We start from the raw sequence: 13,953 nt of genomic DNA, 5'->3' as shown, positions 1-13,953 counted from the left end.
TTCCCAAGTACCTTTTCACACATTATTTAATCTCATCAGCACTCCTGGGAAGCAGATATGAGAATTGTTGTTGTTTCTTATTTTATGAATAAGAAAAAAGAGATGGCCCAAGGAGGTCAGAAAACGTGCGAAAAGTCACATAGCCAGGCCTACAAATACACGGATGATTTTTAATCCAGTTCTCTTTTCATAACACTAGGGTGCCTTCCTAACTGATATAGGCTACATTTATTTAAAACAACATCTAATCCACAATATTTAAAGCAGACAAGATGCTCTACTAGTCTTTAGATGAAATAACAGGTTATGTGAAATGTGAAGTTTTTCTTTCACTTTAATAAGGCTTTATTGTGATTCTCATGTGTTGCTTTAAAATAACGATCTCTAACAGTCTAAAACTCATTACTGCTCTTAATGCACAACCAACACAGAGACATCACAATGGAGGCTGTTAAGAAGCATTACTCTTCTTTTCTACAGGAAGTTCAAAAGTCCAGCGATTACTGACGCCCAAACCACAATAAAGCCATGAAACAGGAACAGATACTAAGGATGCCACCTCCTGACTGCTATCTTCAAAATTATCTACCCTGTAGTGTAAACACAAAAATATGAGTGAAACTCATTCTCTTGAATGATGAGATAGTAGACACCTTGAACTAGTCCATCTACATGTTTGAAAACTGGATGTTCCTGCTGACATATTTAAATATTACTATGACAAGCTCTAGCAAGCTCTTCTGGTCATCAAACTTGCAAACTGCCACAGTGGAGAACTCAAACACTTGGCTGCCATATCTTAAAACCAATCTACTGAATATGTATGGCAAACTTATAAATTCACTATATATTTCTCAGATAAGTCAGAAGTATTACTGAACACAGAAACTATTAAACTCCTTTTTCACTGCCATCTACTTTAGGTCGGTACAAAAGGTTTTGAAATCATTATAAAGCTGCAAATATATGGATCTGCGTCTGTTACTTTTAAGACAAAAGCAGTGATCACTGGTTTCAAATACATTACTTTAAAAGATCTTAAAACATTACAGGACATTTGAAAGGATTAACAGACAAACAAGAGATTTTTCGAAGATAATGTCATTAAGTGATGACCACACAAGGGACTGTACTAATACACTATTCACCTGTATGACACATTTCGTGTTCAAGAAGGAGGTTAGGCAAATTCTAAGAATTGAATATAATCTACTGTTTCAAGAAAGAGACATCATTCATCATCAGTATATACACTGATTCATGTATATATTCATATGTATAGTTGTCATATATATATGTTCGTATATATAGTTGATTCATATGTATGTGTATATATGAAACATACATGTATTTCATTCATCAGTATATATATTGATCAACAGTAAATGTTATCAGCAGAATATCAGTATATATACTATCATCAGTATATCAGTATACATACTGATTCATATATATTCATGTGTGTAGTTCAGTCATATATATGTTTGGGCATATATATAATTATATATTCATATATAGTTCATTCATATATATATGTATATACATTTCATTCATGAGTCACAGAGCTTTAAAATGAAATAATACCAAGACAGTTATTTTCCAGTACTAAAATGAGTATTTCAAAGAATCAAAATTACTGTAAGAAATAATGAGAATAACAGAGTTGTAGAGAACTGTATCGTGAATACATGATAAGCATACAATATTAAGGTTATAAGAGGGCTGTGTTTGAACACAAGAACATGCATCAAAAGCATGGAAAACCCTATTTGAGGATCAGTATTATTTTAATAAATGTGATTAAGACACCAAATTACTTCCTCAGAAATCATTAGCTAATAATCAACATCCAAATAAAGGAGGAAACTGCTCTAACCCAGTTTTTAACTTGGAATTCAGTATGGTCTGGGCTTCAGGGGGTCGGTGTGCCTTTGAAATTCCAGGTAGAAATCTGACTGTATAAGTGTATGTGCATTTTTCTGGAAGGGGTATCTATAGCTTAAATCATATTTTCATAGGTTCTCAGATCCAAAGAAGTTAAGATCCACTGTTCTAAAAGCAGACTATTGTTTATCTGTGTACAAGTACATAACTAAGATCTTAGATAATCTAAGTAACCTAAGTCTGAAATTAAGAAAAATATTTGACTTTTCCAAATTATTCATAAAATCACTTGAGAAAAATGGAACCTAGACTTACCCTAATTAAAGGAAATGTCAGTCATAGAATGAACACTGATGGAAAATAAATATTTCAGGAACCCTATTGCTGTGAAAATAGACTTTAAAATTACCTAAGAAAGAAAATTTAGGTTATTCTGAAAGCTTTATTTTCCTTGGATTAAACAGAGAGTAGAAATGGCTATATCAGTATATTAGGATTTATTTATCTGAATAGATTCATATCGGAGTCCCCTCTGTTTTTTAAAATAAAACATGGAAACACCAGAATGTAAAGATAAAATGTTCAAAGAACTAAATACTTTTTTTTAACAAAAGTGATAGTAGTATTCTGGAAAAGAGTGGGTACATTTTTGGTTATTACAATGATTAGGGGCTGCTCTGGGGGTGGGATGCTGGATGTCCAGGACTGAACTGCACATGTCAAGACAATAAAAAATTGTCCCCTATTCTGCATGTCATTCATATGTCCTGCTGGACATTCATATAAATGAAAAATCTATAATTAAGTGAGCCTAGAAACTAACTCCATTGCACATATTTTTACAAAATTTTTTTTGCACACTTAAAGTTTCCAAGACTCTAACTTCTAGAATCAATCGTGTAAATCAAAGTAAGATTACTTTCTATTTGGAAGTGTCCCAAGAGATAGTCACCATTTTGGAAAATCATGTCACTACTGAGGCCTGAATGTTTGTGTCCCACCCCTAAATTCGTATGTTGACACCTAACCCCCAATGTGATGGTAGCGAGGTGGGGCCTTTGGGAGATGATGAAGTCACGAAGGTGAAGTCCTATGGATGGGATTAGTGCCTTATAAAAGAGATCCCAGAGAGCTCCTTTCCACTATGTGAGGACACAGTGAGAGGGTGCTATCTCTGAACCAGAAAGCAGGTCCTCAGCAGACATCAAATCTGCCAGCACCTTTATCTTGGACTTCAGCTCCCAGAACTGTGAGAAATTTCTGTTATTTTTAAGTCACCCAATCTATGGTATTCTGTTATAGCAATCTGAACTAAGACAACTGGCTATACCATTCTTGGACTTTAAAGAACAAAACAAACCGCTTACGTATCAGTCTGCAGTTTTTGCTGCAAGATTCAGGGTCATTCACGTATAACCTGAATACTTCATTATGTCTTACTACACAGCCATGCCCAGGCATTACAATTTGAAAAACATAAACAAAATGTTTTCTTTTATGCAGTGAGGATATTGCATAGATTAAAAAAAATTATCTGTATAGAAAAAGACCGTTAGGGAAAAACTAGTTAAATCCAAATAACGTGTTGAGTTTAGTTAGGAGTACTGTATCAATGCTGTTAGCTTCTTAGTTGTGGCAAATGTATTATAAGATGTTAACAGTAGGGGAAACAGGGTGAGGAGTACTGTCTTTGCAACTTTTCTGTAAATCTAAAACTATTCTGATAAAGAGGTTATTTCTAAAAAGTTCATCTTTAGAGATGCATGGATATTTCAAATTTGGAAAACTGCCCCTCCACTTCTGTAAATATCAGTTTTGTTTTTTTTTTTTTTAAATAAATTTATTTATTTATTTATTTATTTATGGCTGTGTTGGGTCTTCGTTTCTGTGCGAGGGCTTTCTCCAGTTGCGGCGAGCGGGGGCCACTCTTCATCGCGGTGCGCGGGTCTCTCACTATCGCGGCCTCCCGTTGCGGGGCACAGGCTCCAGACGCGCAGGCTCAGTAGTTGTGGCTCACGGGCCCAGTTGCTCCGTGGCATGTGGGACCTTCCCAGACCAGGGCTCGAACCCGCGTCCCCTGCATTGGCAGGCAGATTCTCAACCACTGCGCCACCAGGGAAGCCCAATATCAGTTTTTTAAACTGTTAGGCTGAACAATTGAACTAGATGTTTTCGTATGTCAACAGCGGTTAAATATTGGCATGTTCATATGGTTCATCCTAGAATAGTGTGGGCCTAGTTTACTGGACTATGTTACAAAGTTTAGAATAAATACACTTTTCATTTTTAAAAATAAAGAGAAATTAGTTGCAATCCGCTGCACACACACATTCTCTTTCTTAGTAAATTCTTCCCATGGCTATACCGTGCTATCTGCAATTTTAATTGAAGGCTAGTAAAGGAAGGTGTTACAAAATATTTATTATTAAAAAAGGAGTACAGAGTCTGGATGAATGAAAACCATTGAACTAAACAAAGCATTAATAAGCAGAAGAGACAGATTACAGCACAGTTTATCTCTGAAGCTTACACCAAATTCCTATGAGGAAAAGATTTAAAAGGAAAAAACACAGTATTTGTAACCCTTCCTTAACGACAGTTTTCGTTTTTTTTTCATAGGGTGGTATTCAATGAAGCTCTTTCATTAGTGGATCAATCTCTGAGTAAAAGTATGTCGTGAAACATAGTAAGAAAAATTTTGTGTTTTTGCAGAAGGCCTATGAAATTTTTGAACATGTTCAGATTCTGAGAAAGCATGTTAAGAAACATGTTTCTGACATCGGTGGAAAAAAAATCTGGAAAAGCAATTAGTAGGTCTATCATTAAAAAAAAAAAATCACTCACCTGTGCACAAATCTGATGCATGACGTGACCAAATTCGTGGAAGTAAGTCCTCACCTCATCGTGTCTCAGGAGAGAGGGACGACCTGCTAGTGGCTGTGAGAAGTTCACCACGAGGGCAGCCACAGATATCATGCGGCTCCCATCAGGCAGGAGGCAGCCGGGCTGGAGACCGAAGCAGGCTGCGTGGTTATATTTTCCTTCCCTAAGGAACCAGAATCACAGTGGGTGAGATACAAACACTCTTCTCTGGCAACAACATTGGCATGGCCTCTCTCAGTCATTTAACCATATTTGATAACAGAAGATGCTTTGAAACATTTAATTCACCTTTTACAAAGTAGGTCGATGTTTTGTTGAAATGAAACAACGAAAACTAGACAAACAAAAACCCCACTATCACTTGATATGAGTTATATTTCCAAGGTTTCTTTTGTTGAAATCTTAATATGAATTAAGAATATACACAAGTAGGGTACAGCTGAATGTCCAATTTATTGTAACAAGCTCCTGCTTTTCGTCTTCAAAGATAGAGTCATTAAACACTAAATAGTGCTGAAGTAAAAGTGAAATAATGGAGTTTGACTTACTAGGTAGTTTTTCCTTAAGGTTAAAATTGATTAAAAAAAACTGATAAAAACTAAAATCCAGACAGTAATATTGTCCTTTTATTCAATGAGGGAAGAATCAGTACTCATAATTAAATGAGCTCTTTTTATAAACCAGACAGGCCTTTTTTGAAACAGAATGCTTTTAGTTAGCCTTGGAAAAAGCATAAATTATACTATAAAGTCATCTATTCTAGGACAATGTGATACCAGTGATGGTAGCTCTCAAAAGCTATGGGCCATTAGACTTTATTACAGGGATAGGTTTCCTCCCTTTTTCTTTGCTCATAACACGAACGTACATTCAGGTTCAGTGTGAATTTTTTAGTTTGATGTTTTGATTTGTATATCTTTTTCTGTATTATCTTTTCTTGGTGACTCATAACTGTTTTTTCCTGAAGTTATTCAGGTAAAACAAAAACAAAAACAAACTAGTCTTTTTACTGCTTCCTATTAAGATGTAGAAAGCTGAAAAGGGCATTGCTCCTATTCTTACAACAACATGCTGGACAATTTGCAAATCACAACTTTTCTTGAACCCACCAGAAAATGAAGGTTGAAAGGCAACCAACCTACAATCTATCTAAGACAGATGCCTCCAAGGAGAAAGAGAAAAGAAGCAAGCACTTTTTTTGTTTGTTTGTTTTTAACCTGGGGCAGACACTGCAGACACCAGTAAGAAAATTTTTAACAAATTGATAAAGGTTGATGGTGGACCAGCAAAAATAGGGAACCACTAGGAGTTATTAGATAAGGGAAATTTTGCATCCATTTGCAGGGTCTTCTCCTTAGACCTCACTGAGTACACACAAAAAGGACAGGGGCAGGATGAGAGCTCTGAGAAAGCATCAGTGCTGATGTAAGCCTGGTGGAAGGGAGCATTGCCTCGATCCATTTCACCTCTCTCCTAGTGGACACGACCCTTGAACTTCTCATGGAAAGGCAACAAACCCTGTTGCCCTAAGAGCACTGGTAAAAACCCACTGCCACTGGGGGGATGGTAACAGAAAAAAACACTCTACTCCTGAAGGTAGGGCAGGAAAACATCCTGGGCCCAGACCTACAGCTGAGGGTGGGGCAGTATCACTATATAGGTCTACTCCTCAGACCCAGGGTAAGACTGAACAACAGAAAAGACCCTCCCCTTTCCAGGCTAATAGGCATCCAGTAATAAACAATAGCAGTCTACTGCAGGGAGAGGAACAAGAGCATGAAAAGAGACCTGCTCTAAGGCACAGCACAAATGAACAACCTCAAACTAAGTGGAACAGACACTGAGGAAAACTCTGGCAAATAAGCTCTCATCCTAAACACATACAGGAATCTGAAGCTTTGGGTTCACTGAGGTTAGCCATAGCAATAACAAGGTCCAAACCCAGCTCAACTACTAAATGGAATGAGTCAAACATTCACATTAAAGGCCTAGCAGAAGTACGTATGTGCCCACTGCCAGGTATAAAAACTATTTACCTTAGTCTTTTCTGTCTAATATAAGTGTCTGACTTCAAAAAAAAATTGTAAGGCACATGGAGATGCAAGGAAAAAAGACACAATGTCAAGAGGCAAAGAGAGCAAGAAAAATAGACTCAGATATGACAAAGATGTTGGAGCTATCAGACAGAGTATTTACAATAACTTAAATGTTAAATGTTAAAGATTCTGGAGGAAAATGCACAGTCAGATGGATAATTTTGGCAGAGAGCTGGAAACTATGAGAATAAAATGAAAATGCTAGAACTAAAAAGCACAGTAATGGGGATGAAGAATGCCTTTGATAGTCTCATTGATAGACTTCCCACAGCCAAGGGAAGAATCACTGAACCAAAGGATAGGCCAATAGAAATTACCCTAAAACACAAAGATTTTTAAAAGGGTGCCAAAAACAAAACAAACAAAAAACAAAACAAAGACTCAAGAGCTGCAGAACAATATCAAATGATCTATTATATATGTAAGTGGAATTTCAAAGGAGAATAGAGAACAGGATAGAAGAAATATTTGAAGAATAGCTGAGAATTTTCCAAAATTAGGGAACTCCCTGGTGGTCCTGCGGTTAGGACTCTGCGCTTTCACTGCCAAGGGCCTGGGTTCAATCCCTGGTTGGGGAACTAAAAGCCTGCAAGCCGCGTGGTGTGGGCCAAAAAAAACCCCCAAAAACCAAAAGAATAGCTGAGAATTTTCCAAAATTAACAACACTAAACCACAGATCCAACAAGTTCAAAGAACACCAAGGAAGACAAATACAAAGCAAACAACCAAAAAAAGAAAAAAGAAAAAAAATTATCCCATATGCCTAAGTGTATGGAACTGCTGAAAGAGAGGAACAAAGAGAAAATCTTGAAGGCAGTCAGAGGAAAAGAACACAGTACAGAACACAGTAAGAACACAAAAAAGAACACAGTAAGAATTACAGCCAATCTCTTGTCAGAAACTATGCAAGCCAGAAGACAATGGAATGCCATCTTTAAAGTACTGATAGAAAATACCTGTGAACCCAGAATTCTATAAATAGTAAAAAATATACTTCACAAAAGAAATTAAAGGAAAGACTTTCTCAAAAAAAACTGGTATATATTACCAACAAACTTTAACTACAAGAAATTTTAAAGGAAGTTCTTCAGGCAGAAGGGATGTGATACCACTCTAAACTTGTATCTACAAAGCAATTAGTGCTGAAAATATAATAAATGAAGATATATTACAATCTATTTTGAATTGCTGTGAATAATAGTTGACTAATCAATAATACTAACAATGCACTGGGTGTTAAGCATATGTGAAAATAATATGTAGGCCAACGATAGCACAAATGATAAGAAATATAATATAATATAACTTGAAGGTAGACCATGATTAATTAAAGATATTGATATATACTTTAAACCTTCAGGCAATTTTTTAATTTAAAAATATTAAAAGGAGATGTAACTAATAAGCCAATGGTAGATACAAAAATAAATCATAAAAAAACCTATCAACCCAAAAGAAGTCAGAAATGGGGTTAAAGTATAGATGGGACAAAAAGTAAGATGGTTATACTAAATGTAAGTTTCCTAAGCACGCCAGTTAAAACATTATTAGAGTGGATAAAAAAGCAAGCACCAAGTACAGTGTCTATAAGAAACCCACTCTAAATAAAAAGACAAAGGTAAAAAGTTAAAGGATGGAAAAAGATACACTATGCAAATGCTAATCAAATGAAAGCTGAATGGCTATAGTAATAGCAAACAAACAGAACAAGGAATATTACTAAAGATAATAAGGAACATTATATAACGATAAAGGGGACAGTTCTCTAAGTAGATATAACAATTCCAAATATGTATATAACTAAAAGCAGAGCTTCAAAATATACTAAACAATTCAATATCCTGTGACAAATCATAATAGAAATGAATATAAAAAAGATTGTGTATATATATGTATAACCGAATCACTTTGCTGTACAGCAGAAATTAACACAACATTGTAAATCAACTATACTTCAATTAAAAAAAATACATGAAGCAAAAACCGATAGAACTGAAAGAAGAAATAGACAAATCACTTAGAGACTTCATTCCTTTCTCAGTAATTAATTGAACAGGCTGAGAGAATATCAGCTCAGATATAGAAAACCTGAACAACATTATCGGTCATCTTCACCTAACTGACATTTATAGAACCCTCAACCTAACAACAGAAAACAAATACTCAAGTGCACATGGAACATTCACCAAGACTAATTACATGTTGGCTGTAAATCAAAACAATTTAAAAGAATTCAAAGGATATAAAGTACATTCTCCAACAATAACAGAACCAAACTAGAAATAACAGAAGGCTAGCTGGAAAATACCCAAATATTTGGAAAGTAAAAATATACTTCTATAAATATAGTCAACTTCTCTTTGACAAAAGGGCAAAGGCACAGATAAAGACAATGGAGCACAGACACATTTTTCAACAAATGATGCTGGAACAACTAGAAGTCCACATGCAAAAAAATGAGTCGAGACACAGACCTTACACCATTCACAAAAAATAACTCAAAAATGGATCACAGACCTAAATGCAAAATGCAAAACTACAAAATTCCTAGAATATAACATAGGAGGAAATCTAGATGACCCTGGGTTTGGCAATGACTTTTTAGATGAAACACCAAAGGCACAATCCATGAAAGAAAAAAAATCAATAAGCTGGATTTCATTAAAATGAAAATTTTCTGCTCTGAGAAAGACACTGTCAAGAAATTGATAAGACAAGCCATAGACTGTGAGGAAATATTTACAAAAGAGACATCTGATAAAAGACTGTTATCCAAAATATACAAAGAACTCTTAAAATTCACCAATAAGAAAACAAACAATCTGATTAAAAAATACACCAAAGACCTTAACAGACACCTCCTCAAAGGAGATACAGAGATGGTAGTTAAGTATATGAAAAGTTGTTCCACATCATATGTCATCAGGGAAATGCAAATTAAAACAACAATGAGATACCACTACACACCTATTAGAGTGACCAAAATCCAGAATACTGACAACACCAAATGCTGACAGGGATGTGGAACAATAGAAACTCTCATTCATCGCTGGTGGGAATGCAAAGATGGTACATGCACTCTGGAAGACAGTTTGGTGGTTTCTTACAAAACTAAACATACTCTTACCATACAATCTAGCAATTGCACTCCTCGGTATTTACCCAAAGGGACTGGAAATTTATGTCCACACAAAAACCTGCACATGTTTATAACAGCTTTATTCATAATTGCCAAAACTTGGAAGCAACCAAAATGTCCTTTAGTAGATGAATGGATAAATAAACTGTGGTATATCCAGACAACAGAATATTATTCAGTGCTAAAAAGAAAAGAAATGAGCTATTAAGTCATGGAAAGACATGGAGGAACTTCAAATGCATAATGCTAAATGAAAGAAGACAATCTGAGAAGGCTACATACTGTATAATTCCATCTGTATGACATTTCAGAAAAGGCAAAACTATGGAGAAAGTAAAAAGATCAGTGGTCGCCAGGGGCTGGGGTGGTGGGGTAAAGGATGAAGAGGCCGAGCACAGGGGATTTCTAGGGCAGTGAAACTACTCTGTATGATACTATAATGATAGATACACATATGTTTTTTCAAATCCCAAGAAAGTATAACATCAGCAGTGAACCCGAATATAATTTGGGTGACAATGATGTGTCAAAGTAGGTTATAACAAATGTACCACTCTGGTGGGGGACGTTGATAAATGGGGGAAACTCTGCATGTGCGGGGCAGGGGATATATGGGAAATCTCTGTACTTTAGGGTCAGTTTTGCTGTGAATCTAAAACTGCTCTAAAAGATAAAGTCTGTTTAAAATAAATAAGTAAAAATAAATAAATAACAACAACAACAGAAAAGAACTGTGTCAGGCTGAGCTAGGAGTGAGCAGGGACATGGGAAGGGAAGGCAGACAGAGGAGGGGAGAGAAGGGAAGAGAACCGACGGACATGTACACCAGAAACCGTGCACTGAATTTGATAACATTTTCAGCCGGTCCAGCCTCTGGATGTTCAATGGGCCCATCAGTGTTTCTGGAATGATTTCATGTAGTTAGACTGAATTGTTTAAACAGGTAAACAGATCTATAAATATTATTTTTACCGGGGAAAACAAACTAATCTGCAAGGTGTTTATCCTGTTATATTTTATACATCTTGGTCCATTATGAAACACCATAAGGACTTTCAACCAATTTAAAAATCAGTGCCATTGAGGGGTTTTTATCTTTCTTTTTTAAAAATAAACTTGATTTATTTAATATCATTAATATCATTTAATAAAAGGTTTCCTTACTCTGAGAGTATGTCTTTTTTACATTGTGTTTATAAAATGATGGTGATTTAAAAAGATGCCCTTACCCGGCAATCTTATGTTGGAACCATTAGAGGTTTTTTTTTTTCCTGTTGTTTTGAGAATCTCAGTGTTTGATGAATAAAAATTGATACGTGATTTAAAAAAAGAAGAAACTGGTCTTTCCTAACCTACTACAAATATCCTTTTTTTGAGTCAAGTAGACAAAGAAAACAAGAAGCAAGCACGTCAGGTGACAGAAAGTGAATATTAACTAGGTCACTACCCTCACAAAACATCACTCTCTGGTCCCCATACCTGAGTGCTGGTAGCAATGGCCCGATCTCTGAGAACAAAAGACACCAGTTATATCTTGGCAAAGAAACAGCAGGATGGGGTAACCAGACTTGCTATCTTTGGCCATGGAAAGAGAATCCGGGGACAGTTATAGGAGGCTCCAATGCTGAAGGAGTTCCCCTGAAAGAATTCTTGGCCTAAAACTGTATCCTGACACCCTTCAGTTAAAAATAGACTTATCCAATTTGACATGGGTTTATTTTTAGATCATATCAGAAGTGAAAGTAAGTCCATAAAGCAGTGGGATCAGACAACTCTGCCTCCTGTCTGGTTGACAATAGTTAACCAGCCTCCTTCCTGAAGTCATGCAAAATCAGTTAGGTTACGAACTTGTATGTGCTGCTGATCTAGAGAGATGCTATTGATATAATTTACTCTGGCCTAGTTAGTAAAATTGCAACAGGCTGGCTTTGTTTTAGAAGGCAGCCTACAGAGAAAGTAATCCAAATCCTTTCATGTCTGATGAAACACTGTGGAGTCCATAGTTACTACATGCTACAGAGACAATAATAATAATATTTTTAATTCTTACTACTGATTGAATGCCCAGGCTGGGTGATTAGCATATATAGTCTAATGCACAAAACAAACCTGTAAAGCAAACATCATTCCCATATAATAGAGGTGGATATAGAGACTCATAAAGGTTATGTCACTCAAGCATTCCAACTCAAGTTTGACTGACCGCCAAGATTTTGCTATTCCTTTATACTGTGCTGCCTTTCAGCCAGACTGAAGGGAGTGGACATAGACTTAAGAGTACTGGCAGACAGATCACCTGAATAATAAACATTTTGAGGTCCATTTTAAATTAAGAAATGCAGGGAATTCCCTGGCGGTCCAGTGGTTAGCACTCTGTGCTTCCACTGCCGAGGGCCCAGGTTCAATCCTAGATGATGATGATGATGATGATGATGATAGAAGCTCACATTTATTAAGCACTTGCTGTGTGCTGTGTAGTCTTCTAAAAGCTTTGCATGTAATTAACCATTTTAGTCCTTACAACGACCTTACAAAGCAGGTATGATTGGTATTCCCATATCATAGGACCCTAATATAGGTAAGGAAACTGAGGCAGAGAAAAATTAAGTAACCTGCCTAGTAAGTGATGGAGCCAGACATTCTGGCTTCAGAGCCCACATTTTTCATCCCTTTACTAGGAATCACATATGAGAGTTATGAAAGACAAGAATCTTAATCTGGGTAGGAGCTGAATCCCTAAGGTCCCTTCCAACACAGTGATCCTCAGTACCTTGGATAGAGGTCCAAGTAGAACTGTCCTAATACTTCTCCCGTAGCTTTATCCTTCACAGTGTAAAGTGTAACACTTTTATGCCAAACATGAGCATCTGTCACTTGCTCAAATGAAAGTCCCAACAGCTCCTGGTAGATGTTCAGTAAGCCTTCAGTGACCACTTCAATTGGGAAGTATTCCTTGAGGATCTCTTGGTCTACAGAGTACTTGAGTTCTTCTGTCTGAGTCATGTAGTAATATAGATCCCAGGCATTGATTTTCCCATCGTATTCAAGACCTCTCTCTTCACATTCCTTTTTCTTCAAATTCAAAATAAACTCTCGTTCTGCTTCACCCAAGGGTTTTAATTTCTGGCTTAAATCATCTGTGAGGAGAGGGAAAAGTTGGCAATTCATTGCTCTTGGAAGCAAGCATATTCATACATACCACCAGTATTTTAGCATGGTGCTTCCTCCTCTGTCACACTCAATACAGATACATCAGGAGAAAAGAAGGAAGGAAGGGTGGAAGGAAGGGGAGAGGAAGGGAGGGAGGGAGAGAGGAAAGCAGGCTTTATTATGACAGCACTGCTGTTCTCTTCAGGGTAATTTATTTTATGGCTCTTCACCCTTTTTTTTTTTTTGCACAACCCAAATCAGGCCACAACTTCCTTACAGCATCAACAAAGCTGAAGTTTATCTCAGAGAACTCTGCCTTAAGAATGTTATAATTCAGGGAACGAAGCGATAGTGAAACTAAACTCATGTACGTGATTATTCTTCAATGAGGTTAGGCTCCTCAGAGACCTAGGGAAAACGAATCAGAAGTGACCTGTGGTCAGAATTACTGAAAACTGTTCATTGCCTTTGATAGCCATGGGTTTAGTTAATCACTACCCCATTCCTATGAAGAAGGTCTATTTGGACATGGCAATTCTACTTTTTAGATGCATACTGCAATTTAACACTGTGGTCAGTTTTTGACTATTGCACTGTATTTGGCTAAAGGAGTATGCTTTTATTATGTATTTATTTTCCACAATTTGCTACATATGTAAGATAAAAAGCTTTGCCTCTGTAAGGGGCATCCCCATGGTGTGAGGTGAAGGCAGCGGCTTGAGGAGTGCTACGAAACAAAAAGAGGAAAATCAGAGAAGATATAGAGAGATGCAATTCTGATTAGAGAGAAAACTGCTTTTA

General features: G+C 36.5%; 1 protein-coding gene across 2 annotated transcripts in view; it reads right to left on the bottom strand.

Annotated features, from left to right (window-relative positions):
• The window catches only part of NLN (neurolysin), a 97,693-nt gene that overhangs the window by 19,012 nt on the left and 64,728 nt on the right, over positions 1 to 13,953 (bottom strand). For both annotated transcript variants that reach the window (XM_036848842.1, XM_036848843.1), the window contains exons 8-9: positions 12,773 to 13,139; positions 4,729 to 4,930 (exon numbers count right to left, since the gene is read on the bottom strand). In XM_036848842.1, the coding sequence (XP_036704737.1) occupies positions 4,729 to 4,930; positions 12,773 to 13,139 (569 nt within the window). The remainder of the gene's footprint in view (positions 1 to 4,728; positions 4,931 to 12,772; positions 13,140 to 13,953) is intronic.

Source organism: Balaenoptera musculus, chromosome 3 (genome assembly GCF_009873245.2).
Source record: "Balaenoptera musculus isolate JJ_BM4_2016_0621 chromosome 3, mBalMus1.pri.v3, whole genome shotgun sequence".
Classification (NCBI taxonomy): domain Eukaryota; kingdom Metazoa; phylum Chordata; class Mammalia; order Artiodactyla; family Balaenopteridae; genus Balaenoptera; species Balaenoptera musculus.
This window is presented reverse-complemented; position numbering and strand designations above follow the sequence as displayed.